The sequence below is a fragment of the Poecilia reticulata genome, chromosome 6 (genome assembly GCF_904066995.2).
Source record: "Poecilia reticulata chromosome 6, P_reticulata-male-v2, whole genome shotgun sequence".
Lineage (NCBI taxonomy): Eukaryota > Metazoa > Chordata > Actinopteri > Cyprinodontiformes > Poeciliidae > Poecilia > Poecilia reticulata.
The window spans coordinates 9,643,306-9,658,069 of NC_088835.1; the positions used below are offsets into that span (position 1 = coordinate 9,643,306).

At 38.7% G+C, this 14,764-nt stretch overlaps 1 protein-coding gene across 2 annotated transcripts in view; it reads right to left on the reverse strand.

Annotated features, from left to right (window-relative positions):
- The window catches only part of kcnq1.2 (potassium voltage-gated channel, KQT-like subfamily, member 1.2), a 206,465-nt gene that overhangs the window by 179,376 nt on the left and 12,325 nt on the right, over positions 1 to 14,764 (reverse strand). For both annotated transcript variants that reach the window (XM_081607835.1, XM_081607836.1), the window contains exons 3-6: positions 7,633 to 7,723; positions 488 to 614; positions 238 to 316; positions 54 to 150 (exon numbers count right to left, since the gene is read on the reverse strand). In XM_081607835.1, the coding sequence (XP_081463961.1) occupies positions 54 to 150; positions 238 to 316; positions 488 to 614; positions 7,633 to 7,723 (394 nt within the window). The remainder of the gene's footprint in view (positions 1 to 53; positions 151 to 237; positions 317 to 487; positions 615 to 7,632; positions 7,724 to 14,764) is intronic.

A 14,764-nucleotide genomic window follows, 5' to 3' on the forward strand; every position in this document is an offset into this window, starting at 1 on the left:
TAAGACTTGAATCGCGTCTTCTTTGACTTTTCTGACTTTTCTCCTTCACCCACCTGTCGATGAATAAAAACGACGGATCCCAGCAGCCTCCACGTCCCTCCTTGTCGATCCACATGCAGCATGCGCAGGATCTGCAGGAAGCGGATGCCCCTGGAACAACACAGCGCCACCTTGTCGGTCACATTCATCCGAGTCCGTGTCACTCGGTGAATCAGCTTCTAAAAACCGCTTCGGTACCTGATGGCGGACGTGGCGAACACCTGCCCGTTTGACCCCACGCCGAGCACGATGATGGAGGCAATCACAACTATTAAATCTGTGAGAAAGAAACGGGAAAACAAGCAAAAATTCAACTTTGACATTTAATAAAATGGCGTGAGGCAAAAAAAACTAAATTAGTACTGGAATCATCCAATTAGGTGATTTACGTATACATATAAAAACCACTTTTCATTGCGAGATCAAAAGAGAGAAAGGCCAGGTGCACCTATGATTGATATGGGCTTCCTGACAAAGCGGAGGCGTCCCTTGATGCCCGCATATTTGCTGCGACAGCCGGCCGACCACAACCGGACCACATACTCGGTGCCAAAGAACAAAACCAGCACGATCTCCTGCGGAGCACAATGCAGAAAGGGTTACCTGAACCCACAGGCTCAGAGACAAAACAGCAAAACGTACACAAAGGACGACGGGATGCAGACGCTAAATTCAGTCCACCCTGCAAGCAGCGATAACGGCGCCGAGCATCAACGCTCATTTAAAGCTATTATTATTATCAATCACCAAGATTTACAATGAGATACGGAGGGAGCAGCGACAGGTGTGTGAGGCAGACGAAGAAGAAGAAGAAGAAGAAGAGAGACCACCCATCCACCCTGCAGGCCAGATGGAGCGTGATAACACGGTTGATGACAGGTCGTACTGAGAAGGGGTCAGTGGTGAAGTGACTGAGGCCTGAGGAAGACGTGGCATCCGACCGGTTGAAGGGGTGAAGGTTTACCTCAGGTGTTTCTACAGGAGTTAACTGACAAAAGAAGTGAATATGATGAAAAAACACCAAAATCTTACCCAGTATTTTTGTGCAGTCTCTTGTCTTAGTATTACACTGCCAAAACACAAGATTTTACTAAGTGTCTCTGGTCTAGTTTCTAGTGCAAATATCTCAGGAAGCTTGAAATAAGACAAAAACAACTTCAAAGTAACTGTAAGATGCTTGTTTTAAGTAAATAATTCCTTAATATTGATGAAAATGCACCAGTTCCGTTGGCAGATTATTTCACTTATAACAAGACATTTTCCACCATGTTATAAATTAATTTGTCTGCCAACAGAATGTCAAGTTCTTTTTCAACAATATTAAGGAATTAATTACATAAAATAAGCATCTATATCTTGCTGGAAAGTTACTTTTGAGGTAGTTTTGCCTTATTTCAAGTGTACTAAGACATTTGCACTGGGAAATAAACCAAAAATACTTAAGATTTTATGTTTTTGCAGTGTGAACTTGAAATAAGTCAAAACTAATCTATAGTAAACTTTTCAGCAAGATATAGAAGCTAGTTTTAAGTTAATTCGTTAATATTGATGAGGATAGTACTACAGTAGTTATAAGTGAAATAATCTGACACTAGATAAGTCAAAATATTGACTTTTAAAAAATCAGTATTAAGGAATTATTGACTTAAAACAAGCTCTGATTTCTTGCTGAAGTTGCTTGTAAGTTAGTTTTGTCTAAAACTAAAAACTAGACCAAAAATACTTGGTAAGATTTTGTGCTTGTACCCACTATTCGGCTGATCTTTCAACATTATTGGAGGGCTTCTGACTTAAATAACAGTGTCTGGTGGAGATCGTTTTCCTGGACACTGTCTTTCCATAATATTTAGCCGCCATAGTGCCTGCTGGAGCCATTGGCCACGTGGGTGGCCTCCTTATTGACTGCACTTGCCTGAGCTGCCCGCTCCCTGACCACCCCTCGTATGAAACGTAATACCGACAGCCCTGCTGCAATAACACAGCGGCACCAGGCTGCAAAACAATGGCCTGTCCATCATAAGTCTTCCTCCTGAAGGAGAAGTCTTACGTTTCAGTCGGGGAACAAAAGATTTCTGGTTGGCCTAACCTTGCTAAAGTATTGATGCAACTCTGCAATGTGATAATTAATGGTTGTCAAACTTTTTTTTACGAATATAAATCCGAAAACTGTTCATGTTATCCTGTGGTGGACCGTATATATACATAGAATATACGGGATTAAATGGTTCTGTAAAGATTTAAGACTTGTGACTAACAAATTAAAGACCAACTTACTTTTTTTTTTTTTTTATTAATTTAAGACTTTTTAAGGATGTGTGGACATCCTGCTGTAGGTTGTCGTTGCAGCTGTCTCAGGTTTAAGTCCTGAGTCTAATTAAGCTTCCCTTTTCCAGCTAACAGCATGATGCTGGGATGGTGAATTAAATGTGAACTGTTGGTTTTCCGTCACACGTCTCTTTTTGAGTGGAGGCTAAAAAGTTCAGTTTTGGTCTCATCTGATCAGATTAACGTCTTCCACATTCGTGCTACTTTCCTCTCAGAAAACAGATTTTCTTGCTTGTTGCGTCAGTTTAGGTGAGCGGTCATGCTTAAACAGGTTTAAAATTTGGGTTATCGCTTACAAATCTATGCTCTTCAAAGTTATCTATTGTACCAATTGGGTTACTTCTCAAGAAAATAAGGTGCAGTAGATTTTACTTAGCAATGTTAATGTAAAGGTGGTTGAACACAAATGCAAAAGTCACCAATTTTTTTATTTTTATTTGCAAAAAGTTTGAAAACAATGCCTCATTTACCTCCCATTTTACAATCATGCACTACTTTTGTTTTCGCATTAAATTCTAGAACAAAACCCAACATGTTGAAACCTGTGATTGTATGTAATAAATTATCAAAATGGGGTGTGAATTCAAAGTAATCTTCAACAGTAAATTAATTTTTTATAACAATGAGCTCCCTATTGGTGATAAAGCAGGATAGTTTCATAGTTGGACAGTAGCTAAAGCACAACCCCACACACAAATACACACACACGCACAAAAAAAACAAAGAAAAAAACAAAACACAAACCTATTCAGCTTTATGACAGATGGATGAAATCCAAAAGTCAAAAGGTACACATGAATTTGGGAAATTTGAAGAGATTAGTTGTAATAATTCCATAAAATGGGTCACCCAGATGTTGGGGGGGGGGTTTGCAGCTGAAACCGGCAACTATGTGTTTACTGGAAACAGCTGCCCGATTGTGAGGCCGTAATCTCATCAAGCCAGGACGGAGGACGAAGCACATCAGAAGAGCATCATATGAAAATGTGATTAGACTGCATAGTGTCTCACTGGAAAGAGGAGAAAACACACACACACACACACACACACACACACACACACACACACACGCACACGCGCACACACACACACACACACACACACACACACACACACACACACACGTTGCACACAGAAAGCCACCTGGGCTGTGCGATGACGCCGTGCGATTCCTAAAAGGTAATAAACTTCAGCGTGATCAGCTTCCTGTTAATGCTTCCAAACCTAGTGATAATTTATCTAAATCATTTAAATGCTACACTGTTTATAAACAGATTTACTTTGGAAATCCTTCTCTTATTTTACTAGGAAATTATTTGACCTGAATGATTATGTTGACAAGTTTTCCTCTCTGAATTTAAACGTTCCCGTTAGGTCAGCTTTAAATGGTTTTGAACAGTTTTGATCATTACGACACATTAACAATGAGCATTGTTTACTGCAAAATAACAAATTTAACTCATAAAATCATGCCTGAGTTTCTGCGGCATCTTAGCAACTGACATCTCTAGTAAAGACTAAAGCCTTAAAATAATTTGCATCACAGAAGAAAAATTTCACACTTGAGCAAAATCATAAGATAATGGGAAAACACATCAAGAAATTATACATTTCCCCAAAAAATAAACAAATTAAAAAAAATAAATAAATTTTATATTTTATTTTGCAATTCTGCAGTAAAAACAGCTCCCCTGTGCTGACAGTACAACCCTCAGTCTTCCCTATTACGTTTCTCAAGGTAGGATGGAGATTTGACGATTTGTCTTTGCACAATGATGGCCGAACATATTGGACCAATTTCCTGCTGAAAGACGGAGTAACGGCCCACATTTAGCTTTCTGTTAAGACTTTTATTTTTATTTTCATTTCAGATTTCAAAGAACTTATGATGGAAAGCATTGCACCAAAGTACAAGAGGTTTTTGAGAAAACTCGACAGCAGCCATAAGTCGATGTTAATCATGTCACTTTTTTTAAGCCAAACCAACATGACTGAGTGTTTGTTGCATAATCTGAATCTCATCTGACCAAACAGTTCAGTAGGCCTACATTAGACAGCATACAGCACACAATTAAATGTTTTAATGGTAATGCAGAGATTTTCTTCCGGCATGCTTTTATTAGTTTTTTAGACGTATTGATCTCAAGATGCCTCTCTCTGCTGCGATTCTTCAACCGTAAGCTTTGGAGATTTATTTTACCTTCGTTACCATCCTGTTCACTCGGGATTAATATAGCAGGATCAATATGGGTTCTTCTTCAGCTTATTGGCCACTGACTAAGAAAAATAGAAATCTGCAGGATGTCACGTTTAAATCCCCGGACCGGAAAACAGGAAGGTTTTCAGCAAAAGGTCCTGTCAAAATAAATAAAAGCACAAATGAATTGAAAGCGTGCATGGATGCATTATGCAGGGCACCAATCATTGTGATTTTAATAAAAAAAATAATTACTTTTTAACATATATGAATAACAGTAATCAACTGGAATTAGTTTTGAATGCCAAAAAAAATACATTTATAAAGACCATTAAGACCGATGGTGGGGCTGAACGAAGTGCTGCACAATAAAAATCTAATTTAAAGATAAATACATGTCAGAGAACAAAAAGGTAGAAAATACACAAATAAATAATAATTAAAAAACAAACATTAAAAAAATTTTAGCAAAAATTGAACTGAAAAATTTAGCTTCAGCAATAAAAGTAACATTTATCTTTTTAGTTTTTTCCACACATCTCAACTTTACTCAGCTTAAAATTAAAAACTACTTACTTTTAATTCTTTTTTAATAGATACGTGTGAATTTGACCTAAAGGAAATAGTCTTTACTACTTTTTAAAACACCACTAATCCCTATAAAAACCACTCACTTCTCGTCTTGCTGTAGGTTTACAGCAATATGTGGCAACATAATCTAATTACCAGCATTTATGCTTATTTAAGCTGCCATTTCAAACAAAGTGAAAAGGTTGCAAAAGTCAGCGGAACCTGAACCCGTGTATTTTTATTTTTTTACAAATATAAGTGCAGAAGAGAAAGGCAAACAAGATAATGCATTGGAAGTTTGTGTGACTGCGTGTGTGTGTGTCGTGCTGCCCAGCCTGACTAGCTTGACTTTGGCAGCTGCCCCGAAGGCCAAATATCCCCAAGGACTAATGTCCTCTGTGCCATCCAAAACAAGCAGCCTGTGATTCAGCAATGTGAGCTGACCCTGAACTTTCTAAGTTTAGTTACTACCACCAGCGTTCCCCATCGGGACACACCGGCACAAACTGCACACAGTAATAAAAATAAATTGAAAAAGCAGATAATATCTTATTTTACCACAGATATTAAACCTAATCCAATTATTTACAATCCTGCAAACATAAACATGCAGTCAGGTGTGCAAGCGTTACATTCATAGGGCGATCTTTCGGCAGAAAAAGGTCAAACCTGACAGTCTAGGGAGACCAAACCAAACAAGAAAAAAAAAAAGAAAAGAAAAGAAAAGTGTGATAGTAGGTCATTAAAGTGCACTGACCAAAAGTTTACAGAACACGGTGTCCTCTCTGGGCTCTGGCTGGAGGTACTACGTGTGTGTTTGTGCAGCTTTTCTATGAGTGTGCGCACTGTGTGCATGCATTCACGAGCTACGTGTGTATTTATATATTCCCTCTGTGCTGGCAGGAGACGGATGATGCAAGCTCTTTGTAGGGTTTCCAAACGGCGGACATAATTTCTCTCAACCTGTTGTAAGGCCTCGATTTATTGCATCACTTAGCGGGCCCTAATAGACAAATAAGCCACAAAGAAGTCAATCTAACCAGCGAGTATCAGCAGGCGCAGTCTGTGTGGAGCCAAGTGGTTCTATATGAGTGTGACCATGAAAGCCTTAAAAGACATGCAACTATTAAGAGCTTTGGGTAAGTGCAGTGTAAGCAGCATGTGTCAGATTGTTTTTGTTAGCTAAAAGTCATTAGTCTCCTAAGTTTAGTAATATCTTTAGAAGGATCAAGATGGCCGGCAGGGTCAATCTTCTCAAACTAAAATCTTACATCTCCATCCTGTGGCGAAAAATGGGTACTGCATGGCAAGCTCCTATTTCTATTGCCCCTGACTTGCTTCAATATTCGTTGCACAGCAAATATACTGTTCACCAATACAACTACTATTGACTCAGTTTACATATGTAAGTGAGCAGAAACCCAGATTGAGTTTTATTTAGTTTGTGGTTCAAATCTTCTGTTCTAACCCTTGGTGAAACCAGCACAGAGTATATTCAGCTTCTTTTCAGATGTTAAAATGTCATTTAGTGAATTAGATTAAAAGCTGTTACATTTTTCTAATCAAAATAGAAAACATTTTAAAAGTATCATCAACTTAGAGTTAGAAACTTTTAGTAAAATTCACATATTCCAGCTGGAGATGTCAGAGTTTTTTAATTAGCTCATTTGAATTTAGTTGAGCCGTTTCTCCGATTCATTGAATGGATCAAAACGAAGACCCACCAAACTTAAGTCTGTAAATGTTTTAACTATCACCCACTTTGCTATGATGGCGTATTAGGGCATTGTAAATAGAAAGTAGTACATTTACACCAAAAAACTGACATTTTTAGATTAATTTCAGAAATGTAGAAAAAACTCAGAAAAATTCTGAGCTTAAAAAATAGAAAATGTGACATTTGTATCCATTTTTCATGTGTTTTGAATGTCTGTACAACAGAAAACTAATAATTTAGAGGGAGAAAAATAGAAATTATTTTTCTGAGCTTCAAAAAGTCAAAAACTTTCTACTTTTTTCTACAAATTTTCTGACAATCACAACATTTTGGATTTTTTTTATAGAAAATTTTGGACTTTTGAAACTCAGTAACTTCCATAAATTGTCTAGAAAATTTTTCAGATTATTTAAAACATTTCTGAGGTTTTGGGACAAATTTACTCCTTTTCCTCCATCTACAGTGACACAAGTAGGTCGTTATACTTTGTTCCACATTCCTCAGATTGATAAATAAAAAAATCTGATAAGGTCTGCAGGGCACTGTTTGTCACTTCGGGCTAATTTAAAGGAACAAACATATGAGATTATTCTTCTAATTCAAAAATACATTATTAATCCCATTAATAATTAATAATTTATTCAGAAGCAAATTAAGTGTTGCTTCTGAAGAAATCTAAGACCTAAAATGAACAAAAAATTCTCTTTGTGATTAACATGACATTATGAAATGACTTAAACTCCATGTGTTGTTCTAAATAAAGATCTATATCAAAAATACTCACCATCCAAAAGAGCGTTCCTGTAGCAAAGTCTGCATATTGTTCTATTGTGGACAGAACACTGAAGATAAGACACACCAAGACCATGAGGAAGCTGCAGGGAGAGAGACAGAGAAACCGATTATTACTTTGCACCAAAGTTTAAGATGCACAAAATATTAACATTTCAGAATCGGAATCAGCTTTATTCACCAGCTTTGCACGCACAAAAAGCAATCAGACTTCAGTTCCACTTTACTGTCCATGAAGACATTTTAAAAACAATGTACAAAAAGACTTGTTGGAAAATAAAAAGTTTTTGGGGTTTTTTTTGTAAATATTTGTGTATTTGAAGTTTCTAGTAAAGAGGAAGACGAGGTGGAATTAGTACAAATACTCATGGCAAATCTGAACAGTTTGTGACCAGGATGTGTGTGGTCTGCAGACATGTTAGCTGCAGTTTGGGCCTGGAGTTTAGCTTGTAAGGATGAGTATAACTTATTTGCTGTGTGAATTCAAATTGAAGTTCATGATGCACATTTGCAGAACTAGCAATCTAATGTTTAAAAAAAAAAAAAAAGGGAATCCAGATGGGATAATGTGACAAAGCAAAGAATGGAAACTGTCCTACTGTTATAAAAACTCCTGGCAGTGCAAGGTATGAATTTAAGCAAAATGCCTCCAACCAAAAGACAGAATAAATCCTTCAACAGTTGGAAGTTTGAGGTGCTTCGTCTCAGTTTTGCTCTGTTTTCACCGACCAGCCCGTATCATTAGCTGACAGGGTGTTTCCACATCTCCTAGCAACGGTGAAACATTCCGACGAGACGCTCCATCTGTCAGTGTACATACATCGTCTACAAATACGGCCTCCTGAGCTAAACATACACGGCCGGCTAACCTAACTGAGGATGGAAGAAGAAGAAGAAGAAGAAGAAGAGCATGCAAGAGGAAGGTGGGGAGGAGGAAGACCTGACTAACAAGTAAAGGAAAACAGAAGGCAAAAAGCGGAATAAAGTCACGGCTGAAGGTTTTTTTGGTGTATGCATTCATTGCAGATTGTTGTGGAGAGTGATTACAACAGTGCATGTCAAGGTGTTCAGAATCTTGATTCACTAACTTCTTAAAAATCTACTGATCTATTTCGCAGGACGATGGCACATATGTCTGAAATCTATTCCTACAAGCAATGACTTACTCCAAAGAAAATGTTTGCAGTCGTTTTTGTGATAAACAGCCTCCTTTACAAAAAATGTGCTGCTAACAACCCTCCAGCTAAAGCTGTGGTCACCGTCGCGTCGCGTCTCGTCTCGACATGCAGGTTTGTGCACCTGAAATTGTACGTAACGTGAGACAAAATGTTCCGTGGCTCATTGACTAAGCTTGAGTTTAGTCGACGAGCCACTTTCACTCCGTTTTCCATAGTGCATGCTTATTGGGATGAAGGGCGTAAAATTCTGTGCACTCTAGGGTGGAGAAAGTTAACAGCTAACACTTTCTGTTTTCACTTGTCGTTTTTGCTAAAACATAATTGGCAGGCATTCACTACACAGTTAGTTACTTTGCAGGTGCAACATGAGGCATTTGGATGAAAGCCTTCTGATTAGCATGGCAGGAAAATCTGTTGAAAAATATCAGAAATCCCAAAAATAGTACAAAGATGATCAGCAGAAAACTGAGGCACAGTGATTTTCTTTGACGACTCCTTCTTGGGGTGAGTGGAACTCTTATGCATGCAAAATAAAAGTGAAAAAAATGTAAATATTTTGAAATGGTTTACTTTCAAAATGGCAAAAATTACAAATACAAATGGCAAAACTGTATCTGAAGTCATTTATCACCACATTTTAGAGAAAAAGACATAACCGTTACATGGCACAGGTGTGTTTTTAGGTTCCTACCTACTATTTTACAACTCGTTGAACTGATTTCACGCTTTCCACAGAAGCTCTTGGCTGCCTGCGTTTCAACTTTCTTAACACAACTTTCTTGGCACAGCAAGGATTAACAGTAATCCCAGTTAGGAGCATTTTCACTACGCGAGGGGGGATAATCCTTGAAACCTTTTTAAAAGCCTCTCAGTAACATGACTGGCAGTATTTGCATGCACCATCATGAAGATGAGAGTCACTTTAAAACACACACGTCACAGGATGCATTACGACTCTGTGAGCTGCAAGGACTCCATGTCACATGTCAGGAAGACTAAGTAAGAGTTTTCACTTTTCCTGCCCTAGACATGATAATGCAAATACCGTATTTTCCGCACTATAAGGCGCATCGGATTATAAGGCGCACCTTCAATGAATGGCCTACTTTAAAACTTTTTTCATATATAAGGCGCACCGCATTATAAGGCGCATAGAATAGACGCTACGGTTAGGGCTGCCACCCTTCCCGTAATGAACCGATACGGGACGCGATTTGTTCCGTACTCTACAAATATGGACGTGTAATAATAAAGAAATGGTCCCCGAGTGCTTTCTATAGTAGTCTGCAGCAGTCATTGTTTCACTCACGGGGTTGGTGTTGCGATATTGTGCCCAACTGCTTTCTGGATAACACAGACCAATCGACACGCTGCCGCCGCTGTCTCTGTCTCTCTTCCCCCCCCCACCCCTGCCGCTCCCTGGTCACCCTTGTCCGTTCGAGCACAGCATGTTCGTGGAGAAAGTGGTGCTAAATGACCTGCAAATGACCTGATCATAGACGGTCGGCAAGTTGATAGGTCAGTCAAACTTTATTAACAAAACAGCGTTCTGACAACTATCCCAGCATGCACCGCGTGCTTCTTCTACGGGCGAAAATGAAGTCGGCGGCTGCTTACTGTAGTTGCTAGACCTGTTTTGGCTCAATATTGGTCCATATATAAGGCGCACCGGATTATAAGGCACACTGTCATTTTTTAGGAAATTGAAGGTTTTTAGGTGCGCCTTATAGTGCGGAAAAGACAGTAGTTGAAATCTGATATCTACATAGACTGCAAAGAAACAGTCTTAGACTTAATTTCACCCCATTCTCTGAAATTAAGTCTGACTGAATGTTTTAGTGTTTTAGGCCATGAAAAGTGACCCAATTACCAAAAATAATGACAAGAGATCCTTATAATTTTATAAACTTTTAGACAAGTTTGGTTGCCCAGTTGACAGTGGGTTAATTCACAACATTTGAGTCAATCTGAGGAACACTTCAAATTCACTACAGGGACATCAGGGGAGAAAAAAGAAAAAAGCTAACGAAATCAGACAAAATTTGCGGTAAAGCTGCTGATCTTCTATTAACCTTAGTGACCTTTATAATTCAAGGTCCTTAAAGAAAGCTGGGATAATTTGTCACTGATCCCAGCGACACTCTGCCCAACTGAAGCCGAAGCCGGTGAGAAATTCATTATCTGCAGTGAAACGGTGGACGACATGAGCTGAAAGGCCTCGAAGCCATTCCTCCAAAAGCAAACAGCCAAATAAGTGTTTGCAAATCAACACCGAGAGGAGGGTCTTGATTTTAACAGGCGTTGTCTTCTGCTGCGATGAAACTAAAATTAAACCGTTTGGCAAAAACGATCAAGGGAAACAACTGCAAGCCTGGCGGCACAGAGTCATTTCATTGCGCTTTACAAGATTGATGGCGTTATATGGAAAGAACGTTATGTGGAAATATTAACGCAGCATCAGTCAGGAAGTTGGTCTGGACACAAATGGTTCTTCCAAGTGGATAACGACCCAAAGCGTGCCGCGAGATTAGTTACAAAGCGACTTAAGGAAACGGAGACACTGTTTTGGAATGGCCTGATCTCAGTCCCACACGAAATACTGCGCTTGTGAGAAGAGTTTTGTACGAGCAAAGTGGTCTAACAAATCTGACTCTGTGACACCATTTCTGTCAGGAGGAATGGGCCAAAACTCCAGCAGCAGATGGTGAGGAAAAACCCCAAAAAGTTTGATTCCAGTCACACAGTTTAGAAGAGAATTCAAATTAGGATGAAGGAATTTTACTTAAACTTCTGAATTTGAAGGAAAATTATTTTTAAAAAAACAACAATTACTCCAGTTTAACCCTAAGTTACCTAAGACGTGAAATATTTTGTTTAAATGTCAGAGAGCGAGGAACACAATGCAGTAGATATCAGGTTACAGACAGACTCCACAAGCCACTGAGTTTTTCTTTTCTCCTGGAAGAGAAACAAATCCTGGATCTGGATCCTCAGATGATCCAGTCAGGAAGCAGAAGATGTGCTTTGCTTGACAGATTACTTTCCACAATTTCACGCCATGCGAGGTTAACGCAAACTGAAGTGATAAAGAGAAAGACTTGGAGAAGGAGGATTCCCCTCTCTCTCTCACACACACACGCACATGACCTCCTGGCCAGATGGGACTATGATTTAACTCTATAGGGATTACACAGAGACACACACTCAAAACCACATTTCTTACTCCCTCTTATCCTCCTCTGACATCAGTTCAAAGCAAAAAAACTGAAGAAAAGAAAAGAAAATCTAAAGCATTTTCTACAGATTTGGGTAAATGTAGAGGAAAGATGTATAGCTTTGGCTTACGGTGAGCATCAGCCAGTCACGTTTTTGGAAAGGGAGGTTTTAATGAAACACCTGCTTGCACAACATCTGGTACTGAGGGATTTAAGGCCATTTCTCATATAAATCCATCAAACATACAATGTGGGCATGAGCCACAGGACTTTTTTATTTCCAGAGTTAAGGAAAGAATATAGAGTGAGTGATCTGTTTTTCATTTAGACGTCCTAGGGATTGATATTGTAAAGGTTTGCAGGTACAACAACGGGGGCAAACTTGATAGCACACGCAAACCTGACAAGGTACAAACAGGATCTCATCAGCAAAATGAGAAGACTAACAAGACGTGAATTTAGCATTTCTGCCTTCATTTGTAGCAAAGGATGTGTCTGCAGCTAAACGAAATAAAGACTTAAGTCCTATCTGCTTTATCGGTGCAGGCTGATCTGCTGGCTATTTTTCAATTAACCAATAATTGGATAGCAAATGATATTTAGCGTTTTCTTTACAGGATCTGAACCGGGTAAAGATAAAACTATGCCACTTGAGTTCTGGACAGAACATATTTACACAGGTTTTTAACCTAAAAGGCAAAATGTATAGATTTTTGTCCAGTTTTGGCTTATTTACTGCTCTCTGTGTTGTTTTTCAGTAAAGGCAATGTTTTTGAGTCTGTTAGCAATTGACTGATTACTAAATTAATTGATGACTATTTCAATAATTGATCAATTGCGATTAATCCGTCTGTCTCCAGCCTTAGATTCTTGACAGAAAGCATTTACCAATGCCATAAAAAAACTCTGAAAATGTATTTTTACCCATGACAACAATGTTGTAAATCCTGCCGTGTTTCTAAAGCGGTGATATTTTATCAGTTATAGTAAGGAGTTGGACACACACACATTTCACCATTGACACCACAGAGATGTGTTTTTTGTTGTTGGGTTTTTTTTCCTGCAGACACGACTGCAGCCATTAGCTAACCTTGTTTCGCCAGGCCAAAACCCCTGGGATCTGATTAAAACAAAACAGCTGGGGTTTTAGTGAGTATTATTGACTGCAAATCTGTCTAGCTGCACTAAAATAGAGCCGCACCAAAGCGTCCTCTCAGTCAGCAGTGACACTCGGGCTGTGTAAGCTTTAAAAACGTCAAAATACCAGAGACGGTGACCTCACTGTGCACATAAAGAAAATACGCAGCATGTAAAGAGAACCAGAGTTTTTTATTATTATTATTATCATCATGGGTTCCAATGAAGGTAAGGGAATCAAGTATACATTGAAACTCTAGCTAATATCAATGTGTGAGAGCCTCATTGGGCAGCAGCAGAGTTTGGTGCAAACCACCATAGCTTTACAAATGAGCAGACAGGTCTTTTGGTTTTAATCTTGGATGATTAGCTGGATCAGCAACTTCCTTTAAAGTCACAGTTTTCAGATTGCTGTGGCTGAGAAAGACTTGTATAGGAAAAATGGAAGTTTGAAAAAGCAGACGCCAACAAAGAAATTATGTTAGAACCAGAACCCAGAGTGTACCTTATTGGGATATTTCATCATACGCCAGCATAAAGTGGGAGAGGCATGAAAATGAAACGTGATTTTCAAACGTGGTTGACATTTGTAAAGACAACACCCTGTAGAACCCCTTTTCTGTGTCGTTATAATTTGGAGTATGTCTCTTCTTGGTTCACAAAATTAGAAAGTGGATATTTTTTGGTCATTCATCAGCATCCATCATCAGTCCATTTAACCGTTGACCACTTTTAAGGTCAAAGTGCATTCGTTCATTTTCGGTGTTGTTGTCATTTCAGGTTACATTGGAGTTTAACCAAGAAACCAGTGGATAAAAGACACCAGTCCATCACAATGCCAATAAAAAGACAAACAAGATTAATAAAAACACATGTTCACATCCAGTCATTTGCCCAACATGCAGGTTTTTGAACTGTGAAGTGGAAAACAACACATCCGGAGGGAACTCAATGAGAATCAGTCCAACTCTACACAGCTGGGCCCCAGTTTAGATTTGAACTGGACATCTGGGGCAAACCAGAGGAATAACCTCACAGTCCAGAGCATGCTCAAGCCACTTGTACAGACACTGTAGCCAAACAGCATGGCTAAAGGCACAGCAGACCTTCATTCCATTCTTCTCCGACCCCCCATTCCCATTTAAACGCAAAGAGGAGCTTAGGGTGGATTACACTACATCAGAGTCCAGCCACAAACACAGTTATTGCATCTGAGCCTTCAGATTGGTCACCACGTTCTGTGACCAAGTTCAGCAAAGTAACGCCTGGTTGATCTAGAACAGACTCAGAATTTCTCTTTGGGTTAAAGACGTCAGACTACTGGAAAAAGAAAAATGGAAAAAGTCAGTTAATTATTTCTGTTGAGAAGTATTCCTTTTAAAAAAATTATTCGGTGTTTACTTATTTTGTCAGATACACTCAAAAAAGACAAGTAACAAGTAATTTATTTGAAATTTTAAATGTAAAAGAGTTGAAACCAGATGTTTACAGTCACTGCTTAAGACTTTACCTTTGCTATGTTAATGATGATTACCACAATTATTTCTATTGGCTAAATATCAGAATAACCAAAGATTTTAAAGATAATTTAATG